At 47.0% G+C, this 13,066-nt stretch overlaps 1 protein-coding gene across 3 annotated transcripts in view; it reads left to right on the top strand.

The window, feature by feature from the left end:
- The window catches only part of LOC144828554 (methylmalonyl-CoA mutase, mitochondrial-like), a 268,618-nt gene that overhangs the window by 54,716 nt on the left and 200,836 nt on the right, over nt 1-13,066 (top strand). For all 3 annotated transcript variants that reach the window (XM_078686829.1, XM_078686831.1, XM_078686830.1), the window contains exon 3: nt 7,130-7,497. In XM_078686829.1, the coding sequence (XP_078542955.1) occupies nt 7,130-7,497 (368 nt within the window). The remainder of the gene's footprint in view (nt 1-7,129; nt 7,498-13,066) is intronic.

A 13,066-nucleotide genomic window follows, 5' to 3' on the forward strand; every position in this document is an offset into this window, starting at 1 on the left:
GGGAACCGGAAGTCACCACAAACAACGGATTTAATCGCTGTTACTTCGGGTACTACACAGATGCCACAGAATTTTGGCGACCGCACACCGCACTCGGTTTGCCGTTTGGGACACTCTGCTATACTTTGCTGTACTCTGCAACAAGAAAAGGTAAGACAGAGATGACTGTTTTTATAATGGATGGCTTACGGGATATTTACGCTCGGGAGTCGTGCCGACTTTAACGAAGTGAGTACGATTCAGAGAGTTTGCTTATAAACAAATTATTGATTTTGAATAATGGATAGCAACGAAATGGCCAATTATGGTTTTATCTGACAGCGGAATTGAGCGCCACACTGATAGTCGACCGGATGAATTTTCATCAATAATAATGGGGCGCTTTTACTTTGTGCTCGTATCAATAAATAATGCCTTGGTGGATCTAAACATTATGTGGTAGGTCTTGGGTAGACATGGTTTTATTATTATACAGGGTCTGCTGATTACTTTACAGCTTATGGAGCTGTTAATATGACTCACTCTTTAAGTATACTGAGCATTTCGTGACTTGCTTTAGCAGTTCAAATAGTAATTTGGTTAACGAACAGAGCTGGATGTTGGCTGGCTACTAGTGCATTCGTCCGATAAAACAACTTGTCAAAGGAGTGTTTTTATAGCGAACGTAGGGTTTATAGAGTATTATCCAAGATTAGCCATATTCGAACCACGGCGCACTAGAAAATTTCCTTATAATTATGATTTACAGATATTGCGTGACTTTTGAAAGAAGAAATAACAACTTACAAAGGATTTTTAATTTGGATTCAGCGTTGATATTGAACAGAACCGCTGCTGTGTGGGTCGGAATTAACACCACATCACAAGTAGGTCCCTTGGAAACATCAGACATTCTGGTACTTTTCAGATATGGATTTTCAAGTTTTTTATAAATGAATCCCTCTTTATTTACAGAAACATATACTGGAACAGTATAGGTATTTATTCTCCACTTTATGCCTATTACACTTAGGGCTATAAGGTTTGAAATTCGCACCTCTTAACTAGAACACACTATATGGTAGCCATCATTCGGACCAATTCACTGTCACGGGTTCTCACACCTTAAATCACGAAGAAATGTGCGCACAAGGACTATAAGGAGGCGTTCTTGCCTTTTACAACTTACCTGATTCGCTCTCTCCATCGTATACTGTATCTTAGTTTGCGTTACTTTATATGTATCTTTTTAACAAGGTTAGGTTACTACCTTCTGTATACCTAATTTAGGCAACGTCCATAGTTGGTATGCGCTGTGGCCTTATGTAATTTTGCGAAAATTAACAATGTTTGAGTAAGATGTGACATCTACTTAGACCATGGTTGTGTACCTTTATTTTTACACAGCCTTGAGAAAGTCGCGGGATCACACCCTGTAGCGACGAAACACGTGTTGGTTGTGGCCGAGAACACCAGAATAAAACGTGAACAAGACAAAAGAAAGAACAAATTGTGCATTTTCTGTGACCTATTTATTGTACCTGGCTTTTACTTGGAGGGAAACCAGTCCTTACTTAAATACGTGTGCTGGGGAGTAGATTTGCTTTCTTTTTCCGTGCCAGCAAGCGCAGATCCGGGAAGAGCAAGTATCCCCAGTGAATTTGTAACTGAGTTTTTCGAAGCCTTTTACCTCATCTTTTCGAGCCGTTCGACTCCTGGTGTCATAGGGATGCCCGGTTTCAAGACTGTCATCGCATGATGTCGGTGACTGACCTCCACTGCGTGTGTTTCTACTACCTGGGGGAGACCACAACCCAGAGTCGTCCCCCGACTGCCGGGTCATGGCGCCGAAACTTTGCGGGAGCGGTCCCGAAAGTTGCTTGAAGTCTGGCAGTCAGCTCCACGCCGCTCAAGGTCCTGGTCCCGTGGGAGGTCGAGGGACCGGTCGTGGAGTCGCCATCACCATTCTTCTGGATCTAATTTTTCGCACTCGGGTCAGGTAAGTCGAAGCACTCCTTAAAGAAGTCGAAGAAGCATTGTCGCTCTTCTACTTCCCCTCGCCCGTCAGGCAATGCGGCTGAGGGTGCGGGTGGTGCCACCCCCGTGGCTTCGGCGGAGCTTGCGACTTCGCCTCCAGTCTACCCCCTTTCCGTGTGCGGGGCGATGCCTACTTAGGTGCAAGAGTTTCTTGCTGCCATGGCCCAACTCTTTGGGCCGTCTGGCCCCGCAGGCCCGACGGGGGTTCCTGCTTTGCCATCTCCGGCGGCTCCGGCCCCACCGGCGGCTGCCCGATTCCGCAGGACCCCCCAAGGGATCCGTGATTGGACCCCGGTCTACGCCGGTCGACCTCGTGATACCTCCACTGGCGCCAATCTTCCCAGCACCGCTTCCAACGTTGCCTGCTCCTTGGGACGACATCGTCCCCAGGTTCAGCCCTGACCCGGACCCGATGCCGATGGGGCCTTTTGTGCCTTGCGGCTGTCCTCCTTATTTTGAGCCTGTTCCACTGACTTCGGAGGAAGGGGAGGACTGTGAGGGATCTGAGAGCCCTCTAGCACAGGACTCTTCTTATGATGAGGCCTGACTTTGGTATGCTGTCTCCTCCTACTGTGGCTACGGAGGAGAGAGCTAGTTACGCAGTGGTGTTGCGTCGAGCAGCCAAGGCTCTACACCTCGAGCTCCCTATGGTGGCTGTCAGGACTAATATCGTGACAGAAGTGCTCCAACTGGTGGCTACCTCTTCGGAGTCCTTGCTGCCTCTTAATGAAGCACTTTCAGACATCCTTTTGGGCACCTGGCCCAACACAGGGGCTCCTGTGGATAGGAACATGGCCCGACCTCATCGCCCAACTCTGGGCGACACCCTCTTCCTTACCCAACACCCCACTCCTGAGAGCTTGGTTATCCAAGCCTCAACTTCCCAGAGCGCGTTCCCTACCGCACCTCCTGATAGGGAATCCAAGAAGCTGGATCAGCTTGGCAAGAAGCTGTTTTTATCTGCCTGCTTAGGGCTGCGGTCGGTGAACACTGCATGCCTCTTGGGCCGTCATACCCACTTTCTGTGGGACACAGTTGCGCAGATGCTGCCTAACTGCCTGGAGGAGGCCCATGCAGTTCTTTCCCAAGCGATTGCGGCAGGGAGAGAATCAGCAGGGAAGTTCACCATACAATGTGGGCTGGATACCGCCGACTCACTGGGCAGGTCGATTCCCACGACAGTGGCGCGTCGGCACCAGGCCTGGTTGAGGACAACTGGCTTCTCAGGGTATGTCCAGAACAACCTGATTGACATGCCCTTTGATGATATTCGCCTTTTTGGCAATAAGACAGACAGTGTGTTGGAGTGCTCCAAGCACTCCCGGGCTACAGCCAAGTCCTTGGGCCTGTCGGCCACTCGGCCTCCTCCGCCTTCTGCTTTTTGCTCTTTTTGTGGCCACGGAAGGGGCGCCCCACAGCGTTTGCAGAGCCACAGGCCACAGCAGCAACAACCTCAACGTGGCTGCGGAAGTGGGAACCGTCGAGGCGGTTCAGGGGGCCATGGGCAGGTCAGTCCACCTCCACCCCCGCAGCATCCACTTTCAAGCCTTCCTAGTCTGACCTTTCAGGCCCACAAGATGCCAGTGGGTGGACGCATACGCCATCATCTCCACCACTGGCGCAACATCACTTCAGACAAGTGGGTGCTGTAAATTGTCCGAAGGGGCTACTCCCTCCCCTTCGAGACAACCCCTCCAGTCATGCCACCTCAGTGCCACCGCTTGTCAGGGGATCACTTGGCACTTCTCCAGCAGGAAGTTGCGGCCCTCTTGGCCAAGGGGGCCATCGAGCGCGTTCCGATGCCAGAATTAGGTCGTGGTTGTTATTCCCACTACTTTCTGGTTTCAAAGAAGGACAAGGGCCTGCGTCCTATCTTACACCTTCGGAACGTCAATCTCTTCATCCGGAAGGAGAAGTTCAAGATGCTCACACTGGCTCAGGTCTTGTCTGCCCCAGACCCGCAAGACTGGATGGTGGCAATGGACTTGCTGGACGCATATTTTCATGTTCCCGTCCTGCCTGCCCACAGGCGCTACCTGCGATTCACGGTAGGCCACGAGCATTTTCAGTTCACCAAGCTCCCCTTTGGCCTTACCAGCCCCACTCGGGTGCTCATGAAAGTGATAGCGGTGGTCGCAGCTCATTTGCACAGATTTGGGGTTTCAGTCTTCCCCTATTTCGACGACTGGCTGTTGAAGGCGGGCTCGCCCCAGGCAGTTGTCTCCCACCTCCGAGACTATGGCCGACCTGCATTTGCTGGGGTTTTCCATCAATGTGCCGAAGTCGCACCTGATTCCCTCGCAGAAGCTCCTTTTCATCGGAGCCGTTCTGCACTTGGCGCGGTTTCGAGTTTATCCTCCCGAACAGCGAGTCCGGGACATTCAGGCTATGATTCCAGCCTCTGTCTCGGGTTTCTGTCAGGATGACTCTTCGGCTGCTGGGCTTGATGGCCTCCTACGTCCTGCTTGTGAATCATGCCAGTTGGCATATGCGGGCTCTGCAGTGGGACCTGAAGTTCAAGTGGGCACAGCATCAGGGCAACCTGTCCGATCACGTCCAGATCTCGGAGGGCACTGCACGGCAATTGCAGTTGTGGCTCACGAATCGTGAATGGGTCAATGGCAGATCCCTCTCCCTTCCCCAACCGGAACATACAGGTGTGACAGACGCGTCCCTTCTGGGATGGTGCGGCCACATGGGAGAGGCGGAGATCAAAGGCCTCTGGTCTCCGGCGGAGTCCAGGCTCCACATCAACCTGCTGGAGCTTCGGGCGATCCGACTTGCACTGAAGGCATTCGCCCCTTCTGTAATAGGGAGAGTAGTGCAGGTGTTCACAGACAACACCGGTTGGGTCATGGACCTTATGCCAAGAGGCTCTGCGCCTCTGGGCTTGGCTGGAACATCAGGGCATGTCCCTGGTGGGTCAACACCTGACAGGTTCTCTGAATGCCAGGGCAGACGAACCCAGCCGCCGGTGCAATATCGATCACAAATGGCGTCTGAACTCGGACGTGGTGCGAGGTCTCTTTCAGCAGTGGGGAGAGCCTTGGTTAGATCTACTCACCACCGAAGAGAACGCGCAATGTCATCAGTTTTGCATGTTGGAATTTCCAAGGCGGCACTCGCTCGGTGACGCTTTTTGCCGCGAGTCGAGTTGTGGTCTGTTGTACGCCATTCCGCCTATACCACTTCTGCCCAGAGTGCTGAAGAAGATCAGGCGCGACCGGGCCCAAGTCATCCTGGTGGCTCCGGACTGAGCTCGAAGAGTATGGTATCCCGAGCTACTCAGTATGAGCATCGATCCCCCGATCCGTCTGCCTTCTCGGGAGGATCTTCTCTCGCAGCAGCAGGTCTTCCACCCGAACCTGTAAAGCCTCCACCTCCTTGCGTGGAGATTGAGCAGCGGCAGTTTCGACCTGCCTCCCGAAGTCTGTAATGTTATCTTGGCAGCCAGGAATAAGTTTGTGGCATGGTGCACAGCAAAGGCTGTGGATCCCCTTTCCGCCCCTCTTTCAGAGGTCCTTCTTTTTCTTCTCTCTTTTGCCCAGCAGGGCTCTGTTCTGGGCACTGTCAAGCGCTATCTCTCAGCCATTTTCTCCTTTCTAAGGCTCCCAAATCAACCTTCCCTTTTCAAGTCCCTAGTTGTAAAAAGATTCTTGAAAGGCATCACGCACATGTTCCCTTCTGTTCCTTTTGTGATGCCTCAGTGGGACTTGAATCTAGTTCTTACCTTTCTGATGTGCGCTCCCTTTGAGCCACTTCATAATTGCCCTCTTCGTCTTCTCACTCTAAAGACTGCTTTCCTGGTTGTCATCACCTCTGCCAGAAAGGTGAGTGAGCTCTAGGCTCTTTCTTCTAAGCCTCCTTTTCTCTCTGTCCATCCGGACAAAGTTGCCCTAAGGACTCCTCCTTCTTTTCTACCAAAGGTTGTCACTGCCTTTCACATCGGGAAGACCATCACTTTGCCCGCCTTCTTTCCGCCTCCGCATCCCTCTAAAGACGAAGAGAGGCTTCACCGTCTGGACCCAAAACGTGCACCCTCTTTCTATTTGAGCCGCATGCAACAGGTCCAGGTAGGTGACCAGCTCTTTGTTGGCTACGTGGGCACCAGGAAAGGTCGGGCTGTGCACAAATGGACCATCTCTCGGTAGGTATTCTGTGCATAAAGGCTTGTTACTCCTTGGCTCAAAAGGAGCCTCCGGTGGGGTTGCGCGCCCATTCTACCAGGGCGACGGCAGCCACTACTGCTCTGGGATGAGGAGTTCCCTTGCAGGACATCTGTAAGGCAGCTGCGTGGGCTTCGCTGCACACGTTTACCAAGCACTCCTGCCTGGACAGCCAAGTCCGGAGAGACAACTTCTTTGGCCGTCTGTTCTCCAGGACTTTCTGGTGTGATCATGGTTCGCAGACCCACCACCGGGGTTGGTATTGCTGGGGTATCTATTCTAAGGTAAGGACTCTATCACTAAGTGTTTCTTTCAGATGCACAAGTTACTTACCTTCGGTAACGATATATCTTAAGAAACATTAGTAGTGATAGATTCCTTACCGCCCCTCCCATCCTCCCCGTTTTGCGAACTGATTTCTAGGGTTAAGGTCATCCCTTTCAGGGCCCTAGTATCATTGCACCAGTGGTCAGTTTCTTGCATGGCTCTGCGTTCCTGGCACGGAAAGTTGTGTACAGAACTGACATCAGCGTGCGTGAGCGTGTCTAAGTAGCTCCAGTGACGTCATCCCGGCGCCAACGACGCACGTGGAGCCACACCACGATGCCTACCAATGCGCTGGGGTCCTGCTGACGAAGAACTTTCTGGATCCAGTCTGACGCCTGGGGTAATTCTAAGGTAAGGAATCTATCACTACTAATGTTTCTTGAAGATATATCGTTACCGATGGTAAGTAACTTGTGCAGCAGGTACATTCATTCTTGCAGATGGAAACAGTGGTATTCATCTCCTTGATAATTGCTACTTGTAGTGCCTTTGCACTGCTACTTAATTTAATATACAGTTATTAAATACGTAAAGATATTTTGCATTGTGGTCTCAAATTACACTAAGATGATGTCTGTGAAATGCTAATGTGCTTTTGTTTTTTCTTTTGTAATGCCTAGCGGGCCAACAGGGACTGTCAGTTGCTTTTGACTTGGCTACTCACCGTGGTTATGATTCAGACAATCCGCGAGTCCACGGTGACGTTGGAATGGCTGGTGTTGCCATTGATTCAGTTGAAGACACCAAGATGCTGTTTGATGGAATCCCTTTGGACAAGATGTCTGTTTCTATGACAATGAATGGTGCAGTGGTTCCTATCTTGGCTATGTTTATTGTAACTGGGCAAGAGCAAGGTGTGCCACAGGAGAAGTTAACAGGCACTATCCAGAATGACATACTGAAAGAATTCATGGTCAGAAATACATATATTTTCCCACCTGAGCCATCCATGCGCATAATTGCTGACATATTTCAGTATACATCACAGGTAATTGTTTACCTTAATTTATAATATTTATAATTTAAAATGTATACTATTTCTGTTGTGTTGTTTCTATTTTAGAGTTGCGCTTTACAAATGCAGTTTAATTCATTGTTTCTATGGGAAAGAGTTAAGTATATTTTGAGTTCTCCTTTCTTTAGCTGTGGGCAAGTTTTTAAGTTGTGTGCATTTCAGTAATTTATGGTGAGAATAGACTACTGTGTGTTTGCTTCATTACTTAATAACTAACCCATTTGATGTTTAATGTGTGCAGTGATATGCTATTTGTCACTTACACTGTGCCTGTGGCTGAAAACAGTTTCAAGAAAGATTTATCTTACTGTAAGATCCAGTTCTCTTACTTATGAGTTAATTAGGATCACACAGTAAAGGACGATAATGGATTATTTACCCTGCTTAAAATAGCATTTTGAAGCAGAGTCATGCACACTACACCTTTGAGTGCCAAGGCCTTGCTGCCCCTTTTGTGCATCAGTGGCTACCCATCTTTTATTTCTTTTTGGGGAGTTTTATATAGCGCAACTCGACCCAAAGTTATCGGAGCCTTTACATGAGCATCAGTTGTGTTACAAACGGAAACATTCATTTTGTTAGGCACGGGGAGATTAAGTGATTTGCCCAGAATCGCAGGATGTTGAGTGTCCCTACAAAGAGTCGAACAAGGTTCCCAAGCTTCGATGTTGGCTGCTCTAGCCACTAGGCCACATCCTTTCCCTTCTTTTTGCGCAGTCCAAATTGACCGTATAAAAACAGTTTGTGGTAGTGCTCAAGCAAAGCAGTGCAGAGCTTTTCTTAAGTGTTTGACTTGAGTAAGACAAGGCCCCATAGCAGCAGTCGTTTTTTTAATTTTTAACATTAACTTTTTGACTAGTTTTCAATGACGTAATCTTCTTTCATTTACACTGTTCAGTTTTCACGAAGATATTTTCCTGGCATCATGCTGTTTCACTTGCATTAAGCTCTTCAGAGGAACACAACCTAGGGGCATATTATCAAGTAAGGGCGTTACATTATCGCCGCTTTTATCGGCAGGAAACTGCCGATAAAGCGGCGATAATGGGCTTGATAATATGCTCTATGAATTCCAATCGTAGCCCATGTTAGATGTGAAGACGTCTAACATGGGCTACGATTGGAATTCATAAAGCATATTATCAAGCCCATTATCGCCGCTTTATCGGCAGTTTCCTGCCGATAAAAGCGGCGATAATGTAACGCCCTTACTTGATAATATGCCCCCTTGTTCGGTGGTGCTGACTTTGAATGCTGCACGACAATTCAGTTGGTAGCATACCCAAATACCTTTTCCAGCAAGGAAACACACCTCGTCACAGGCAATTCGCCCCAGAAGCCATCATTTTCAAAAACACAAATACTGATTTTTATAGCGTTCAAACAACTTAGCACAGAACCTTTCACAAGTGTTTACCTTCAATAAGTCTTCATAGTATGGTGATAGATCTTTGGATCTTCAATTTCATTTCACGATCTAGCTAAACATTATGGGGCTGCTGTGTTTTTCCTTCAGTTTTTCTGTTCCTTTATTCAGTGCCAAGGGGTTCCTAGTTGGTCAGTTTCTACGTGAACCTCCACCAGGGTATGCCACAATTATCTGCCTTAAGGAGTTTTTTACTGGATCATAAGGTTACACGAGCTCTAATGTGATTCTATTTAAGTGTGTGCTCTGAGGTACCAAGGAGATTTCTGGACATATCCCACGGAGCTGTCCGTTTAAGATGGAACATTGAGCTTGACGACAATACATTGAACAAGAGCTTCTAGCGGGTAGAAAGCATGTGTGTTTCTACCTCTCAAAGTATTGGTTTTACAAATTCTTGTGCAGTTTAACGCCGGTCTTCTTCTGAAATACCCACGTCTCTAAGTGCTACTATAGATTGATTTGAGGTTTTCTTGTAGTCTAACATTGGATAATGTTTGACGTTTTATCAAGGCAGAACTCTACCAGCGTCCACTCTGACACGTTTGATAATACATGACTGATGCCATGATAGCTGATAAAGAGCTGGGCAACATCAGAGCCATTTATCCTGGTCACTTTGTGCCGTCTATCAGGCACAGGTTTGTGGGAGAAAATAATGTGCGATGCAGTACTTTAATTTCAGTTTTGGAGCGAAAACCGACATAAAAGGTATTTTGAATGATTTTATTATCATCAAATGTTTTTGGGAAATTGTCTCTGTGTTTATTTGAGAGAGCGAGTGAAAAAGACAGAAATATTAGCAAGTATTTTGAGTCAATATATGAATTGACAAATGCTCATAAATAAGATGTGTTCAACATGCAGATTAGCAGTCGAACAGTACAAACATATCTCGCCTCATATATGCCCCATCAGCTACCGGCATATTTTCACCGAAATTATAGATCTGAGCAGTGTATGAGACAGTAAGTAAGCACGGCGAGTAGTCCAACTATTTCCAACGAGAGTTTAAGGGGAGCACTTAAAAAATACACTTGCATTGTTAATTATTCAGAACATGTTGCCTAAAAAGCTACGGGGCATATTATCAAGGACAGGCGATACATTATCGCCGCTTTTATCGGCAGGAAACTGCCGATAAAGCGGCGATAATGGCCTTGATAATATGCTCTATGAATTCCAATCTCAGCCCATGTTAGATGTGAACACATCTAACATGGGCTTCGATTGGAATTCATAGAGCATATTATCAAGGCCATTATCGCCGCTTTATCGGCAGTTTCCTGCCGATACAAGCGGCGATAATGTATCGCCTATCCTTGATAATATGCCCCAATATGTTTAGTTGACAGTTCGAAAGAGGAAGGTTTAACGAGACAGAGTGCTTTAGAACTAGCCACCGTACCTGTTAATATTATTCCTCCACACGTGCACATGTTCAAAAATACACTTTACGGAAAAATATAACTCCACTTTTAAACAAAGTGGGGCGGTGATACGGTTGTGTTATGGGTGGGAGACTTTAATTGTACCATTTGTCCCCATGGTTTGTCTGGCATTTGTGGTCTAGCCGAAAGCAAAGATGATAACCCCACTCACTTTGTCTACTCTACACTGGGTGACATGTTGAATAATATTGTTTTCTATCTTAACTTGTCCTTTGTTAACGAACTATGCAGTCCTTCCTTTTCGTTTCAGCCCACCTTTCACGGAAGGGGGTGCAACTCGATAATCGATTTTGCACTCCTTTCCTCGGTTCATTTCGAGTTGGTATCCTCCTGGGAAACACTTAAAGTTCTCTTTAGTGATCATTACCCCATCTTCCTCAGCCTAAAAATTAAAGGCCGCGAAGAGAGACTGAGTGCTATCCCGACATATCCACCCAAGGATAGTCCTTGCATCTAGAAATGGTTACACCTTAAAATGGGAAAAGGTGGAACCAGTGGCATTTCTTCCCAACTTAGTATCTAACATGCATGAAGAAATCACAACCTGCCTTACATATAATGCGGAACCACAAACTGTGATAGATTCGTTCATTAAAATTCAAGTAGAGATGAGAAAATCATTAACAAGGGTCTATAGACAAGATCTAAGTAAAACTAACAGCTGGTTTAATAGCAGCTGTACCAATGCCCTTACTATTTTGAAAAAAGCACTACATACAACACCGAAGTGTTCTGTGCTGATACGGCAAGCCAGAAAGTCTTACCATCTTGCGATTAAAAACAGGAAAAGCCAATTGAAAAGGGAGGCTTGGCAGGCTTTACAAAAAGCATCACAACGTAAAGACAATACTGCCTTTTGGAAGGTGATCAATGCACCTTTCCGATGGTCCAATGAGACTAATGTGATCGATCAAGCAATCACCGGGGACACCTGGGTAAACCATTTCAAGGCTCTTTATGAGCAAGTGATCCCCCTCCATCAGGTAACCCAATAAAGGGGGAAAGGGGCTTCGGCCATTACAGCATTGTGCACGAAGTCTTTCCAATTAACATAACTTTTGACCTCCAAGAGGTCACTAAGGCCATTAAGGATAGCCCCTCTAGCAAGGCACCGGGCCCAGATGGAGTCCCAATCGACGTATATAAAGCTGAGTGCGGACTTTGGGCTCCTCTATTGACCAATGTATTAAACCAAGCTAATCAGCATGGGTTAATACCCTCTTGGCCTGATGCTATCGTCATTCCCATTTTCAAAAAAGGCAATAGGTGGGTTTGTTTTTTGTTGTGGCTCTATGGACAATGGGTAGACTCCGCCTGATGGGCTAGCAGCTTCCGAGGACTATTGGACGATGTGGATCTACCATATGGTGGAGTTTCGCTAATATTGCTATGACAATGGGCAGTTTGCCACATGTTTTGTACAGCGAAATTTCTCTGCTTTGTGAAAGAGCCTTTCTTTTTGCCAAAAAAAGTTTTAATACTAAAAAAGACCATAGAAATGACCCTACCTACTATAGGCCGATCTCGCTCCTTGAAGCTTTGATGAAGGTGGCGGGCGGATTATTTTAAATAGGATGCAGGCATGGGTGGATGAAAATGATGTGATATCGAACCTACAATACGGTTTTAGACCTGGTAAGAGAACAACAGACCAGGGCCTAAACCTGGTCCTAGTAATATCCAAATATACCCATGCCAAGAAGGGTAACATCTTTGTGACATTTGTGGATCTCAGTTTGGCCTTCGACTGTGTAGACCATGAGAAACTTTGGGCAACGCTGAGCACCATGGGCATTGATCCTCAAATTCTTATATTTATTAGAGAGTTATATAATGGTGCAGGAGCCAGGGTGAGATACGGTAGGTTGGGCGAATGTTCCGACAGGTTTGATATACGGAGGGGAGTGAGACAGGGATGCATCCTTGTGCCCCGTCTCTTCACCCTGTATATCAACTCTGTCGGACAACACCTTAGAGAATCGCAGAATGACTACCCTTCTATCTCAGGAACACCGGTCCCTATACTTTTGTATGCCGATGACGCGTCTATAGTGTCTCGGACCAGGGTCGGCTTGCAGAGGGCCGTCCTTAAATTTTCAGACTATATGAGAGATAGGGGCCTCAAAGTTAACATCACAAAGACGTATACCATGTCTTGTGGAGCAGGGATAAAGAGGTTACCTTGTTCAATTTTTTTTGGACGGAAAAAGGGTTGAATGTATAGACAGGTTTTCCTATTTAGGGATAAACTTTGAAAGAAAGCGTTCATGGCATGCGGCAGCGGTTGCCAGAAATTTGACCTTTTCTAAGGCGATAGGAGCGCTGAGAAACTTTGCGGTGAAACTTGGTGGACGGCCCGTGAGGGATCTCATTAAAATTTATAAGGCCAAATGCGTTTCCACAGGTATTTACGGCTCAGGTTTATGAGGGATAGAAAACCCGCAAAAGATACAAGGCTCAGAAAACCAGTTTATACGGTATTTATTAGGAGTCCCTAGATCAACAGCCACCTCTGCCACACATATTGAAGTGGGCCTGCCCTTTATTTCCGATATAATTAATACAGCCCCTATATTGTTGTGGCATACGGTCTGGGTGACCCCAGAGACCGCTTTTAATAGAGACGTAATTACTGAATGTCTCAACCTCGACGGTGTGGCCAATA

The sequence above is a fragment of the Lissotriton helveticus genome, chromosome 4_1, assembly GCF_964261635.1.
Source record: "Lissotriton helveticus chromosome 4_1, aLisHel1.1, whole genome shotgun sequence".
NCBI classification, from domain to species: domain Eukaryota; kingdom Metazoa; phylum Chordata; class Amphibia; order Caudata; family Salamandridae; genus Lissotriton; species Lissotriton helveticus.